At 34.0% G+C, this 12925-nt stretch overlaps 2 protein-coding genes across 2 annotated transcripts; both read right to left on the reverse strand.

The window, feature by feature from the left end:
• Positions 1–760: 760 nt before the first annotated feature.
• Positions 761–1544, reverse strand: LOC127715770 (uncharacterized). Its single transcript, XM_052221917.1, has 3 exons — positions 1269–1544; positions 882–1019; positions 761–779 (listed from the first exon to the last, which is right to left on the reverse strand). Exons 1-3 carry the CDS (start codon positions 1535–1537, stop codon positions 761–763), a joined length of 426 nt encoding a protein of 141 aa, XP_052077877.1. The 5' UTR covers positions 1538–1544.
• A 2342-nt stretch (positions 1545–3886) lies between these two features.
• LOC127714977 (lysophosphatidic acid receptor 6-like) lies at positions 3887–12532 on the reverse strand. Its single transcript, XM_052221008.1, has 2 exons — positions 11672–12532; positions 3887–4107 (listed from the first exon to the last, which is right to left on the reverse strand). Exons 1-2 carry the CDS (start codon positions 12502–12504, stop codon positions 4050–4052), a joined length of 891 nt encoding a protein of 296 aa, XP_052076968.1. The 5' UTR covers positions 12505–12532; the 3' UTR covers positions 3887–4049.
• Positions 12533–12925: the final 393 nt, after the last annotated feature.

Consider the following 12925-nt stretch of genomic DNA (forward strand, 5'->3'; position numbering starts at 1 on the left):
ATAGCTAAGGCCAACTTCTAATCAATATACACGAGAACATATAGAAAAGTAAAACAATAATACCAAACTCCTATGAAAATTCAAAACGGAAAGTTCGTTATCAAATGGCAAAATCAAAAGCTCAAAAATATCTAACGAATGGAAAACAACTGCCATATTCCTGACTTGGTAAAGGCATTTCCCTATGTAGAAAACTGTGGATTAAACCTGGTTTTATAGATAGTATAACCACTTACTTGTATAACATTCACATAGAATTTAAATAATTGACAACAATGTGTGAGCAAAACAAACAGATATAATAGGTAAAAATGTCAAAAATTGGGAAACAGCAGTCAACATTGTGTTATATAAAGGCAACAGTAGTATACCGCTGTTCGAAAGTCATAAATCGATAGAGATAAAAACAAATCCGGGTTACAAACTAAAACTGAGGAAAACGCATCAAATATAAGAGGAGAACAACGACACAACAAAAACACAACATTAAAATGTTACACATACAGAAACGAACTATAATATAACAATAGCCATTTTCCTGACTTGGTACAGGACATTTTAAGAAAAAAATGGTGGGTTGAACCTGGTTTTGATATAATCTTAATCACCGTAAAGACAAACAACTATGTAAACAAAGAAAAACAAAATGACATATAGAAACTACATAGGCAAAAATCAAAGACGATAATACAAAAAAGAACCATAGCACAAAAAAAAACAATAGCGGGATATATAAATACCGAGCCACGCCAAAAGAATATTACCAAGAACGAACTAAACTGTAAAGGTTAAAAATATACAAAGACAAATAAAAAGAACACTACAAACGAACGATAATGTATGACCCTTGTTAAAAAGATCATAATTACAAATGAACTTACCTCAGTAAAGAATTAAATGGAATCCACTTTCTAAATTGTCTATTTGTAATTATGTAGATGAAGAAATTAACAGAATAGTTTGTGTACTGTAACAAGTACAACAAAGCGGTTGCAAAGTTCAATTTAGAGACCATAAAACTGGTAGGTAAATCTTGCCGAATGTATGAGTCCACAATAAACAAGACAGATATGGGTAAGGTCGTTCCTAGAAAATATATACTGGTGAAGAACAACATTGTTGTTAACTTTTTGCTACGTTTATCAAATTTGTTTTTTCCAAGGCGAACATTTCTTGGAATATTGTTTAAGCGAAATTGTCGGGACTTCCGTAGGACTTTCCAGAAAGATATATTCATTGGAAATATCAAAACACATGGAACAACAGACAATACTAGCATATCTACTATTGAAAAGTATTGTTCTTCGAATTCGAAATAATTTTCGGACGTGTTGTTACAATGTTTACTATTGTCCGAAATAACCAAGCTGTTTGTCCAGAAAAAATGAGAATCAAGTAAGACAAAGAGAAGACAAATGATGATGTACGATGAAACCAGCTTCTTAGATATGTTCCCTGCAATGAATTTTAACGGGAATTTAACTTTGATAAATCTTTCGGCTGAAATGCAGACTAAAGTCCAAGAGGAAATATGCATCGAAAAATAAACAAGGAATAACGAAAACTTGCACCCAATACTGGACATTGTTCTAATGTCAAACTCAAATATTTCTAAAACTAATCGTCGACATAATCCGCTGGCCAGTACCGTTGTATCGGAAATAGCCAAGACTAGTATTAGTGTATATGTGAGTTTCTTCAAGAATTCCATTTTGATTAGAATATAAACTATAAGAATGTTTCCAATTATTCCAAATATGAAAATTAAAGGCGCAAGTACTTTCCATAGCCATGAAGAAATTTCATCTAAAAATATTATTTCACTTGTTGCATTTGCTGATGAGTTTTCCACCATTTTTATTTTTGTTATTTTTGTCTGTTAAACTACGTTAAAATTAGACTTTTTATCAAAAACAAAAGTTATTTTCTGCAGCTGTTGATAATTATTTTATGGCATTGGTTATTAATTTTATAACCGGTTAAAGTTCTAACATGTTTAGTCAATATGCTTTGCTAAATATTTCTATTTAAATCTGTACTTCGTTTTCACACTGAAACCAATTGGATAACTTAGGCATATATAAAAAAAAAATGGTTTTATATAAGGATATCCGGTTCTCAGAATTGCAATAAATATCAATTCTTCTTATGAATTTCATATTCTCTAACATTTGAATTTGTTATTGTTCTGCGGCAAATCATTAAATAATTTCTATTGGCAATAAACCAATTAGGAAGTGTTGATATTAGCTTTTTTCTTTAAATAAATAGTTCTAGGCATAGTTCTATCAAGGGACACAATCCAGTGTGATCAACATAATCGGACACGATGACAAATGTTTACTTTTCATTGTCATCAAAAGATACAGGACTAAACCAGTTGACGCATACTGTTTAGCGTTCAATTACCGACGATTAATGATGCGTGTATTAATCATGTGATTATATTTGCTTTTTTGGTATTTTTCTAGATCACAACCAATTTGAAAATTGCTTATCATAAAGCCCTTGAAAAAAAAAATTCCTAGGAATTTATATTTTCATTGCTGACGTCGGGTGTTTCCCTATTAAATTAATGTTGGTCAATGTTTTCAACTTATTCCCATTCATTTAGGCATTTTACACCGAGAATAAGATAAAATCATACGAAGAACATACTTTCCCAATTGGGAACTTTCCATTTCTATGTAGCAACGTTTTAGCAGCGCCAGCTGTATACGGAGTATAGATCTTCCAGTTGATACGATATTACAGGGTTTGTATTTCCTATCATGATTACCTTGATAGAGGGAAGCTGCTCAGACGGATGCTATTAAACCGAGAGATCCAAGTGGTGAAGTTGAAGTCATCCCTTCGTAAGTTTTACTGTTTGCAAAAAGTATAAATTATTCTAAATAATAAGGATGTTCTTGTCCCAGGCAGAAAACCCTGGCCGTGTTAGGCGCAACTTTTTGGAAGTTTTGGTCCTCGGTACTCTTTAGCTTTGTACTTGTTTTGGCTTTCAAACTTTTTTCATCTGACCGTCACTGGTTAGTCTTGTGTGGACGAGACGCACGTCTGGCGTATTAAATTTTAAACCTAGGACCTTTGGTTAGCTATTATTTGTGTGTTTCTTTGTCCTATATGTTCTCCCATTTATTTGTTTTGTAGTCATGTCATGTAATGTTTTAATGTTATATTTAACATTGCCATAAAAGCGGGAGGTTTGGTATGCCACAAAACAAGGTTCAACCCACCATTTTTTTCTTAAAATGACCTGTACCAAGTCAGTAAAATGGTCATTGTTACATTATAGTTCGTTTCTGTGTGTGTTACATTTTAATGTTGTGTTTTTGTTGTATCGTTGTTCTCCTCTTATATTTGATGCGTTTCCCTCAGTTTTAGTTTGTAACCCGGATTTGTTTTTATCTCTATCGATTTATGAGTTTCGAACAGCGGTATACTACTGTTGCCTTTATTTACGGACGCCATCACGAGTTGGTTGACCGTTATGGAATATCCGTTTCACAGATGATAGTGGATACGTTCCGATTGTCGTAAATACAATTCCGTCCGCCTTTCCCCGAATGTGACCTATTACCGGTTTTGTACTAACATGAGCATCACGACAGGTGCCACATGTGCAAGATCTGCTTACCCTTTCGGAGCACCTTGGATCACATCCAGTTTTTGGTGGGGTTCGTGTTGCTAAGTCTTTAGTTTTCTATGTTGTGTTTTGTGTACTGTTGTTTGTCTGTTTGTCTTTTTCTTTTTCATCCATGACGTTGTCAATTTATTTTTGACTTATGCGTTTGAATGTCCCTTCGGTATCTTTCGCCTCTATAAAACTGTAGAATTTTGTGCATGATAACTTTAAGCATTTATCCTGCGATAAATACAATATGTTATAAATCATTCCGCGCGTAAATTTCATCTTGAAAGAAGATATGAGTTCCAGATGAGAAAAACATGAAAAAACTTTTTTTACAGTTTGGTAATAAAAACCTCAAATCAAAATTCCGCGAAAATAGTTTTGTAGACACACGTAGAATGTAATATAATATCCTTGGTCACAGATTTGTCGATGAAACTATCGCATTATTTTGTTGAGATTGATGATGCGTTCTCCTGAAAATAAAAGACGTTATATATTTTAAAATCTTCATTGATCTAAACTTGATATCTATGGCAGTACACTAATCATTGATATGTGAAAACCTAAGTTAGTTCTTATGTAAGTAGATTAACGAAGTATCCATATTTTTTTATATAAACAGTACTTGTCCAATATTCCGTGTATAAGTTCCGTATAATGAAACTTGACATCTTTTATAAAGAACCTGTTTCGGTTTGCAAGGCAAAAGCTATACCAGTCGACCGAAAAAGTGCACCGACGCGGACAAAAATTATTAAGGTACTTTAAATAATATTTATGTTTATGTCAGTTCAGTGTTATGATACATATTTCATCTTTTGGTGCAGAAATATTAATAGTGTCATTTTCATCAGGTAATTGGTATGTTTCAACACATTTAACTGTTCAATATCCAGTCTTCTTTTTGTTGTTGTTGTTTATAAATTAAAATAAAAGAACACAATCATTTTAGTCTATCATGCAATTGTTTTTTTTCTTAAGATGTGGTATGATTGCTTATGAGTGAGTGTCTCCGTCTTGTATTCCAATTACTTTCCTTGTCGTCGACTTTGTTTTATATTTCAGGGTCTTTTCCTGTCCTTTTGACATGTTAAATATTGATTTTGTTTACATCATTGACAACTAGTTATAATGACAAATGCTGATTAGCACATGGGTGAACGGAAGCACAATGTTAAGTATTTGATTATGACGAAAGATGACTCCTACAAGAAACCTAATTATGGTCTTTTTAAAACACATTTCATATCAATTTTAGGGCTGAAATAGAAACCTTTTGGCTGAACTAGTGTTGTACCATCGTTTGGCGTCTGTGCTCGGATACCTATTCTAAAAAGTTTTGTCCTATGAAACCACCGAGTTTGCCAATTGCTCTCTAAATATATTTATATATATATATAATATTTTTAAAATACAATCACTGAGAATCTATATTAAGATATGTCTGCCTGTGTATAGTGACAACTGCAAATTATACCTTGTCCATTGGATTTCTTATTAATTAAGAAATACCAGGCGTTAAAATTATTATAATGTGCCTAGAAAATCAAACTAACAATGTCAGAGTAGAACTGATTATTAATTGTTGTGCTGATATTTAGAGTAATTATGTATATATATATATATATATATATATAAACGCCTAAAAAGTGTACACAACAACACCAATAACAAAAAAAGGAACTATAAATGTAATTATTTATAAATATTTCGGATAACAGATATCCTTCATCAGTAAATATGATTGTGATGTTGAATGAATCATATATCAGTCTACTTAGATTAAACTATACCAATCTTGAAATTTATACAATAAAAATGTCAAACCGAACATCAGGTAAGACGCTTGCACAATTCTAAATATGTGTTAAACACGACATAGGTTATATGACTAATTACAACAGAGAGTTCAAATATATGCTTTAAATAAAAATAATAATGTGCGATATGAACTAGCACAATTCTAAAGCTTTAACGGCGACGACAGTTATGATGTTACAAGAACGATTGCGTCAATAAGAATTCCAAATAAACAGCACTGAACGATCTAAATTTGTAAATATTTCAAATTTGACAACGGTAGAGTAGTTGCAACAGAGTCTGCGTATTTAAACATCGCAAACATACGGCCGTTAAGATATAATAATAAATTTTGACTAAGGTTAACTAGTTGAACGTGGCTTGGTTCTTTTACATCCCTCAAAAAATTAAGTAATTTAAATTGGTATATTCAACAGATTTATTTTAGAGATGAGTAAGGTAAAGAAATAGAAACAGAGACTGTAATAAAAAGTAATACAACCCAAATGTGAAGCACTGCATGGAGTCGAACTACATTTTTTCATTTATCCCATTTGGTGCCAAAGTTGTTAATTTTCTTATCCAAAATCTTTCCCGAGTGAGTCTATCCTCCCTAGACCAAGCAGAGTTGTGGTCAATGATTGTAATGGTCAGTCGATTGAGATCTGCCTTAGTGTGGCCAGGGGATCTCAAATGTCGACTGAGAGGGAGGTCTGGCTTGCATTGGTAGTCGCTACGATGACCGTTCATTCGTTTGTGAAACGGCTGTTCTGACTCGCCAACATACTGTTTACCACATTTACACTGTAGGAGATACACAACATTTGTAGTCTTGCAATTAACATTGCAAAATATGGTGTATTCTGTACCAGTGGAGTGACTGTTAAAAGTCTGGGTAACCAGTATTTGTTTGCAAGTCAGACATCGTTTGTTTCCGCAACCCTTGCAAGAGCCCACAGACGAAGAGCCTGCTTGAGAGGATAAATCAGCTCTCACCAGCAAGTCTTTAAGGCTTTTGGGCCTACGGAAAGCCAGTACAGGTGGCTCGGGAAAGATCTTGGATAGTTTAGGATGTTTTTCGATTTCTTTCCAATTTTCGCGGATTAGGTGAGATAAGTTGTCAAATTTTGGATGGTAAGTCAACACAAAAGGCACCCTCCTGTTGACTTTTTTGACTTTATATTGTAAAAGTTCATCTCGGCTGATGTTGTTAGCACGAGAAAAACCTTTATCATTGTCTTTTCTTTTGTAGCCCCGATGTTTTAGGTGACCGCGAAGTTCTTGTAGTCGTTTTTTTGCAATATCGTTGGTGGAGCATATCCTTTTTATTCGTATGGCCTGGCTGTAGGGAATGCTCTTGGTGCAATGTTTAGGGTGACAACTCAAAGGAGATAGATATTGATGTTTGTCTGTGGGCTTGCAATACAGATCTGTAAATATGTTTCCATCCCTCACTTGCGTTGTAGTGTCAAGAAATGTGATCTTAGAGTCAGAGATTTTATATGTGAATTTTATTGAGGGATGGGCATCGTTGGCATGTTGAATGAACAAATTTAGTTCTTGTTCAGTATTATCCCACTTCATGTCAATATCATCGATAAATCGGAACCAAGAGAGGGGTTGATAAAGAGAAGAATTGAGAATTCTATTCTAATTTCCCCATAAAAATATTGGCATAAGACGGGGCCATCTTTGTTCCCATTGCTGTTCCATTAACTTGGAGAAAGTGTTCACCATTGAATGTGAAGTTGTTGCATTGTAATACCGAAGTTAGAAGCTGGATGAGACATTCAGTCGGTGGATGTAAGGTGTTACGAGAGTTCCAGACTTCCCTACAGGCTTCAATACCATTGTCATGGGGGATGTTAGTATAGAGGGAGGTAACATCAAGCGAGACAAGGACCGTTTCAGGTGGGAGAGGGTTCAAAGATTCCATTTTCTTAAGATAATGTGTTGTGTCTTGTATATAGGATGGTAAATTTTCCACATGTGGTCTCAGATGAAAGTCAATAAATTCTGATATTTTCTCTGTAGGGTGGTCATTGGCGGAAACAATTGGTCTACCTGGATTATTGACTTTATGTATTTTGGGCAGAAGATAGAAACGCCCCGGCTTTGATTTTTCAGGTTTTAGATATTCAAATGTGTTTTCATCAATATGTCCCTCTTCACACATGTTTTTCAGGTTTGTGGTGATCTCTTTGTTGAATTGAGGGGTGGGGTCAGAGTCTCATTTCTTATAAGATCTCTCATCAGAGAGTTGACGTTCTGCCTCTTGAATGTAGTCACATTTGTCCATGACGACAACAGCGCTACCTTTATCTGCTGGTTTTATTATAATGTCGTCTCTGTTTTTAAGTAGCCGCACAGCTTCATTTTCTTCAGACGATAAATTGTTGAATGTTTGGGAAGTGGCAGTGGACAGATGTGTTACGTCGGATTTAACTTTGTCAATAATATGTTCTAAAGTAGCACATTAACTGGGTTTAGGAATCCATGAACTTTTTTTCCTGAATCTGGGAATATCGACATCCTCTTGGTCGTCATCTGAGTCGAGATCACTTGTGTCACTATCAGTGGTACTTTTTGTGGTGTCCTTAGAAAAATATTCCTTGATTCTGAGGGATCTTGCTAAATTGTCTAGGTCATCCTCCAAAAGTATAGAATCTATTTTGCCCGGCGTTTGACAAAAATTAAGACCTTTTGACAGTACCTTAGTCTCGGTCTCCGACAAAGCAACTGAAGACAAATTGACTACAGTGTTTGTAGAGTTCATGCAACTTTGTTTTTTTCTCCTGAATTAGCGATTCCGGGATTTTTTTCCGGTTATGATGGTACGATTGAGAGTTAAAGTGGTCTGCTCTCTTACAACAGTGTCTAAAAGTACGCCGTCTCGTTTAAATTTATTAATTTGTTTTTTGTGTAATTTCCGGGATTCAATGCGCAAGATGTCATGGAGGCGCTCGTTGATGGTGAGCAATTCAGGACCGGAAAGTTCTTGGCATGATTTGTTGTAAAGATGGTTATATCTAGTTTGTAAATTTAAATGTTTATGAGACGCTTAAGCGTGTAATAGATCCATCAATTTCACGGAACTACTGTGGAGAATATTATTCCATCTATCCATAAATCTGATAGATTTTTCACCGGTGGTAAGGGGTGAAGCTTTTAAAATAAGCCCCATCGGAACAATACCCTGAGACAGATAAGTTTTTAAATTTGATACATGATGTTCGGTTTTAACTATTTTAAGACTCAAAGCTCTAAGCTTTTTAAAAAAAGACATAGTTTGCCTGGTGGTAAGGCTGAAAGAAAAATCGGATCGCGTGATAAATCACTCGATACAGACTAAGAATAAAAATATATATAAAACGTCTGAATAATAGTCAACGATTTTTCCCACGAGGGCGCTGGATCGTTACGAGTAACGCTACACGTACACAATAAATAAATTATATAAACGCCTAAAAAGTGTACACAACAACACCAATAACAAAAAAAGGAACTATAAATGTAATTATTTATAAATATTTCGGATAACAGATATCCTTCATCAGTAAATATGATTGTGATGTTGAATGAATCATATATCAGTCTACTTAGATAAAAATATACCAATCTTGAAATTTATACAATAAAAATGTCAAACCGAACATCAGGTAAGACGCTTGCACAATTCTAAATATGTGTTAAACACGACATAGGTTATATGACTAATTACAACAGAGAGTTCAAATATATGCTTTAAATAAAAATAATAATGTGCGATATGAACTAGCACAATTCTAAAGTTATAACGGTGACGACAGTTATGATGTTACAAGAACGATTGCGTCAATAAGAATTCCAAATAAACAGCACTGAACGATCTAAATTTGTAAATATTTCAAATTTGACAACGGTAGAGTAGTTGCAACAGAGTCTGCGTATATGGCATCGCAAACAAACGGCCGTTAAAATATAATAATAAATTTTGACTAAGGTTAACTAGTTGAACGTGGCTTGGTACTTTTACATCCCTCAAAAAATTAAGCAATTTAAATTGGTATATTCAACAGATTTATTTTAGAGATGAGTAAGGTAAAGAAATAGAAACAGAGACTGTAATAAAAAGTAATACAACCCAAATGTGAAGCACTGCATGGAGTCGAACTACATCTTTTCATTTATCCCATTTGGTGCCAAAGTTGTTAATTTTCTTATCCAAAATCTTTCCCGAGTGAGTCTATCCTCCCTAGACCAAGCAGAGTTGTGGTCAATGATTGTAATGGTCAGTCGATTGAGGGATCTCAAATGTCGACTGAGAGGGAGGTCTGGCTTGCATTGGTAGTCGCTACGATGACCGTTCATTCGTATGTGAAACGGCTGTTCTGACTCGCCAACATACTGTTTACCACATTTACACTGTAGGAGATACACAACATTTGTAGTCTTGCAATTAACATTGCAAAATATGGTGTATTCTGTACCAGTGGAGTGACTGTTAAAAGTCTGGGTAACCAGTATTTGTTTGCAAGTCAGACATCGTTTGTTTCCGCAACCCTTGCAAGAGCCCATAGACGAAGAGTCTGCTTGAGAGGATAAATCAGCTCTCACCAGCAAGTCTTTAAGGCTTTTGGGCCTACGGAAAGCCAGTACAGGTGGCTCGGGAAAGATCTTGGATAGTTTAGGATGTTTTTCGATTTCTTTCCAATTTTCGCGGATTAGGTGAGATAAGTTGTCAAATTTTGGATGGTAAGTCAACACAAAAGGCACCCTCCTGTTGACTTTTTTGACTTTATATTGTAAAAGTTCATCTCGGCTGATGTTGTTAGCACGAGAAAAACCTTTATATATCTAAACAAGTCTAAATTGAAAACAACGTTCAAACCTATGATTGCGTTGGATAAAAACCGCAATTTTTATACGTGTGCATGCAAAACAAATTTCTTAGTAGAGGGGTCTAAATACAGAACAAACAACATTTTCCAAATGACCAAAAAAGTGAAAAAGTACATTTTAACAAAACGCATTTGACTAGCAGGTCGAACAACGGATGTTCTTAAACCCTGCTAACTGTCATTAGCGATTGACAAATAAACGGATCACCAGATGTAACAAAATGGATCTTAACTATTAATTTAATACCAAACAGAAAACAATAAATTTGCGGAAAAGATGGTATACCGCAAACAAAGGGTGCAAAAATTAGTACACCATATTTGGATTTCGACAATTAATGTCTCTTCAGTGATGTTAGGAATTGAAACGGTATTTGGAAGGCCATATGATTTACCTCAACTTAGGATAGACTGTTGATTTTTGAAGAGTCGAAATAGGATGAACGGATCATATAAACCCGAAGGCAAATATAATACAAGCCCAAACAAAAATATAGAAACAAGTCTAAATTGAAAACAACGTTCAAACCTATAATTGCGTTGGATAAAAACTGCAATTTTTATACGTGTGCATGCAAAACAAATTTCTTGGTAGAGAGGTCTAAATACAGCACAAACAACATTTTCTAAAAGACCAATAAAGTGAAAGAGTATATTTTAACAAAACACATTTGACTAGCAGGTCGAACAACGAATGTTCTTAAACCCTGCTGACTGCCATTGGCGATTGCCAAATAAACGGATCACCAGATGTAACAAAATAGATCTTAACTATTAATTTGATACCAAACAGAAAACAATAAATTTGCGGAAAAGATGGTATACCGCAAACAAAAGGTGCAAAAATTAGTACACAATATCCGGATTTCGGCAATTAATGTCTCTTCAGTGATGTTAGGAATCGAAACGGTATTTGGAAGGCCATATTATTTTCCTCAATTTATGATAGACTCTTGAATTTTGAAGAGTCGAAATAGGATGAAAGGATCATATAAACCCGACGGCAAATATAATACAAGCTCAAAAAAAAAAAAAAAAAAAAACAAGTATAAATTGAAAACAACGTTCAAACCTATGATTACGTTGGATAAAAACCGCAATTTTTATACGTGTGCATGCAAAACAAATTTTTTGGTAGAGGTATATAGATGAAGGTGGGGTTCAGTAAACTTCCTATTAATCAGTCAGGGTTCAGACGGTTTCTTACGATTACTTGCCAACCAAACTAGCAGTGAACATCATCAGTAACTTGAAACAATAGTAAGACAACATTTTAGAAATGGCGTTGGTATTAGGATTCATATAGAGAAACTTTTGACTGGCATAAGTAATCATGCTAAATATAAGTCATAAATACCTGATTGGAATACATATTTTACACTTAGGCAGCCAACGTCGGAAATGTTTGTTTATTGTAATATATATGTAGAAATTTACTGTATAGTTGGAGTATTGGAATAAATATAAAACTGTCGTCGCTAGATTAAGCTGTGAATGACTATAATCCGACGAAATGTTCTGAACATATGAATCAACAACAAAAATAATTGAAATCGGCAATGTCGAACACAGAAAATAAACATTCGTAAAGATCAGCATTTTTGTTAAAATATGGCTATTATCGTTATTATTGTATCTACTTTCACAACCAGGCATCGACTTTGCACGAAATAATGCTGATTTCTGCAAAATTTGCATCATTGAAATGTTCATGGTTAACATCATTATAAAAGGAATTAAAGACAGCAATGCTAAATCTATAAAAGTATAGTATTTTTCCTCGAAGATAAAATATTCATCGGATGTGTTATTGCATAATGTTGTTCTGTTTTCAGTTGTAATCAAACCATTAGTCCAGAAAAAGTGACAGTCAGCGCAAATACATATAACAATCATACAGATATAACCACAAATAATTTTTAATGATATACTTGTCGATACAAACTGTAACGGAAACCGAACTTTTACAAAACGCTCTGCTGTTACACAAACTAAAGTCCAGGAAGATAAGTGCATGGAGAAGTAGACCATAAACAAATTGATCTTGCATCCGATATCAGTCAGTGTTCTGACGTCAGTTTCAAACATTTCTATAATCCACTTCCGAGTTAATCCAACACAAAGTACTGTGGTATCGGAAAGCGAAAGGATCAAAAGAAAGGAGAAGGTTGCATTTTTCCAAAACTCCATACAAATCAATATATAAGTTGTCAAACTGTTTCCAAATAACCCTAGAAGAAAAATTATGGGTGCAAATATTATCCATAGCCATGATGATATTTCATCTAGCAAACATCCATTAAGATAAGTACTGGTAAAATTGGCTGATATATTCATAACAACTGAAAAGCATCCATGTATATGTATGACCCTAAATGAAAATTATAAATTTGAACCCTCTTGTAAACAAAATCTTAAATTGATTATCACTCATAATTTTCATGATGAATTTCATTTAGTTACTTGTTAAACAGCTGTGTTTATTTTGAAGTATTAATTTACGTGTTTTTTTTTATGTTTTGAATAACATATACTACATTCTAATTCATATTAGATAATTAAAAAAAGCAATTATGAGAATCAATATTCAATCCTTTAAGCTTTTGTAGTT

This window comes from Mytilus californianus, unplaced genomic scaffold (assembly GCF_021869535.1).
Source record: "Mytilus californianus isolate M0D057914Y unplaced genomic scaffold, xbMytCali1.0.p SCAF_9, whole genome shotgun sequence".
In the NCBI taxonomy this organism is placed as follows: Eukaryota; Metazoa; Mollusca; class Bivalvia; order Mytilida; family Mytilidae; genus Mytilus; species Mytilus californianus.

Bases quoted from the DNA above. Each gene is read 5' to 3' on its own strand.
- LOC127715770 (XM_052221917.1), bottom strand. From the start codon at position 1,537: ATGCATATTTCCTCTTGGACTTTAGTCTGCATTTCAGCCGAAAGATTT. The intron at 1,020-1,268 runs GTCTGTTGTTCC...TTTACCTACCAG, and splicing joins ATAGTAGATATGCTAGTATT to TTTTATGGTCTCTAAATTGA.
- LOC127714977 (XM_052221008.1), bottom strand. From the start codon at position 12,504: ATGGAGTTTTGGAAAAATGCAACCTTCTCCTTTCTTTTGATCCTTTCG. The intron at 4,108-11,671 runs GTATTTATGACT...TTTTATTTTCAG, and splicing joins AAAATATGTATTCCAATCAG to GAGAACGCATCATCAATCTC.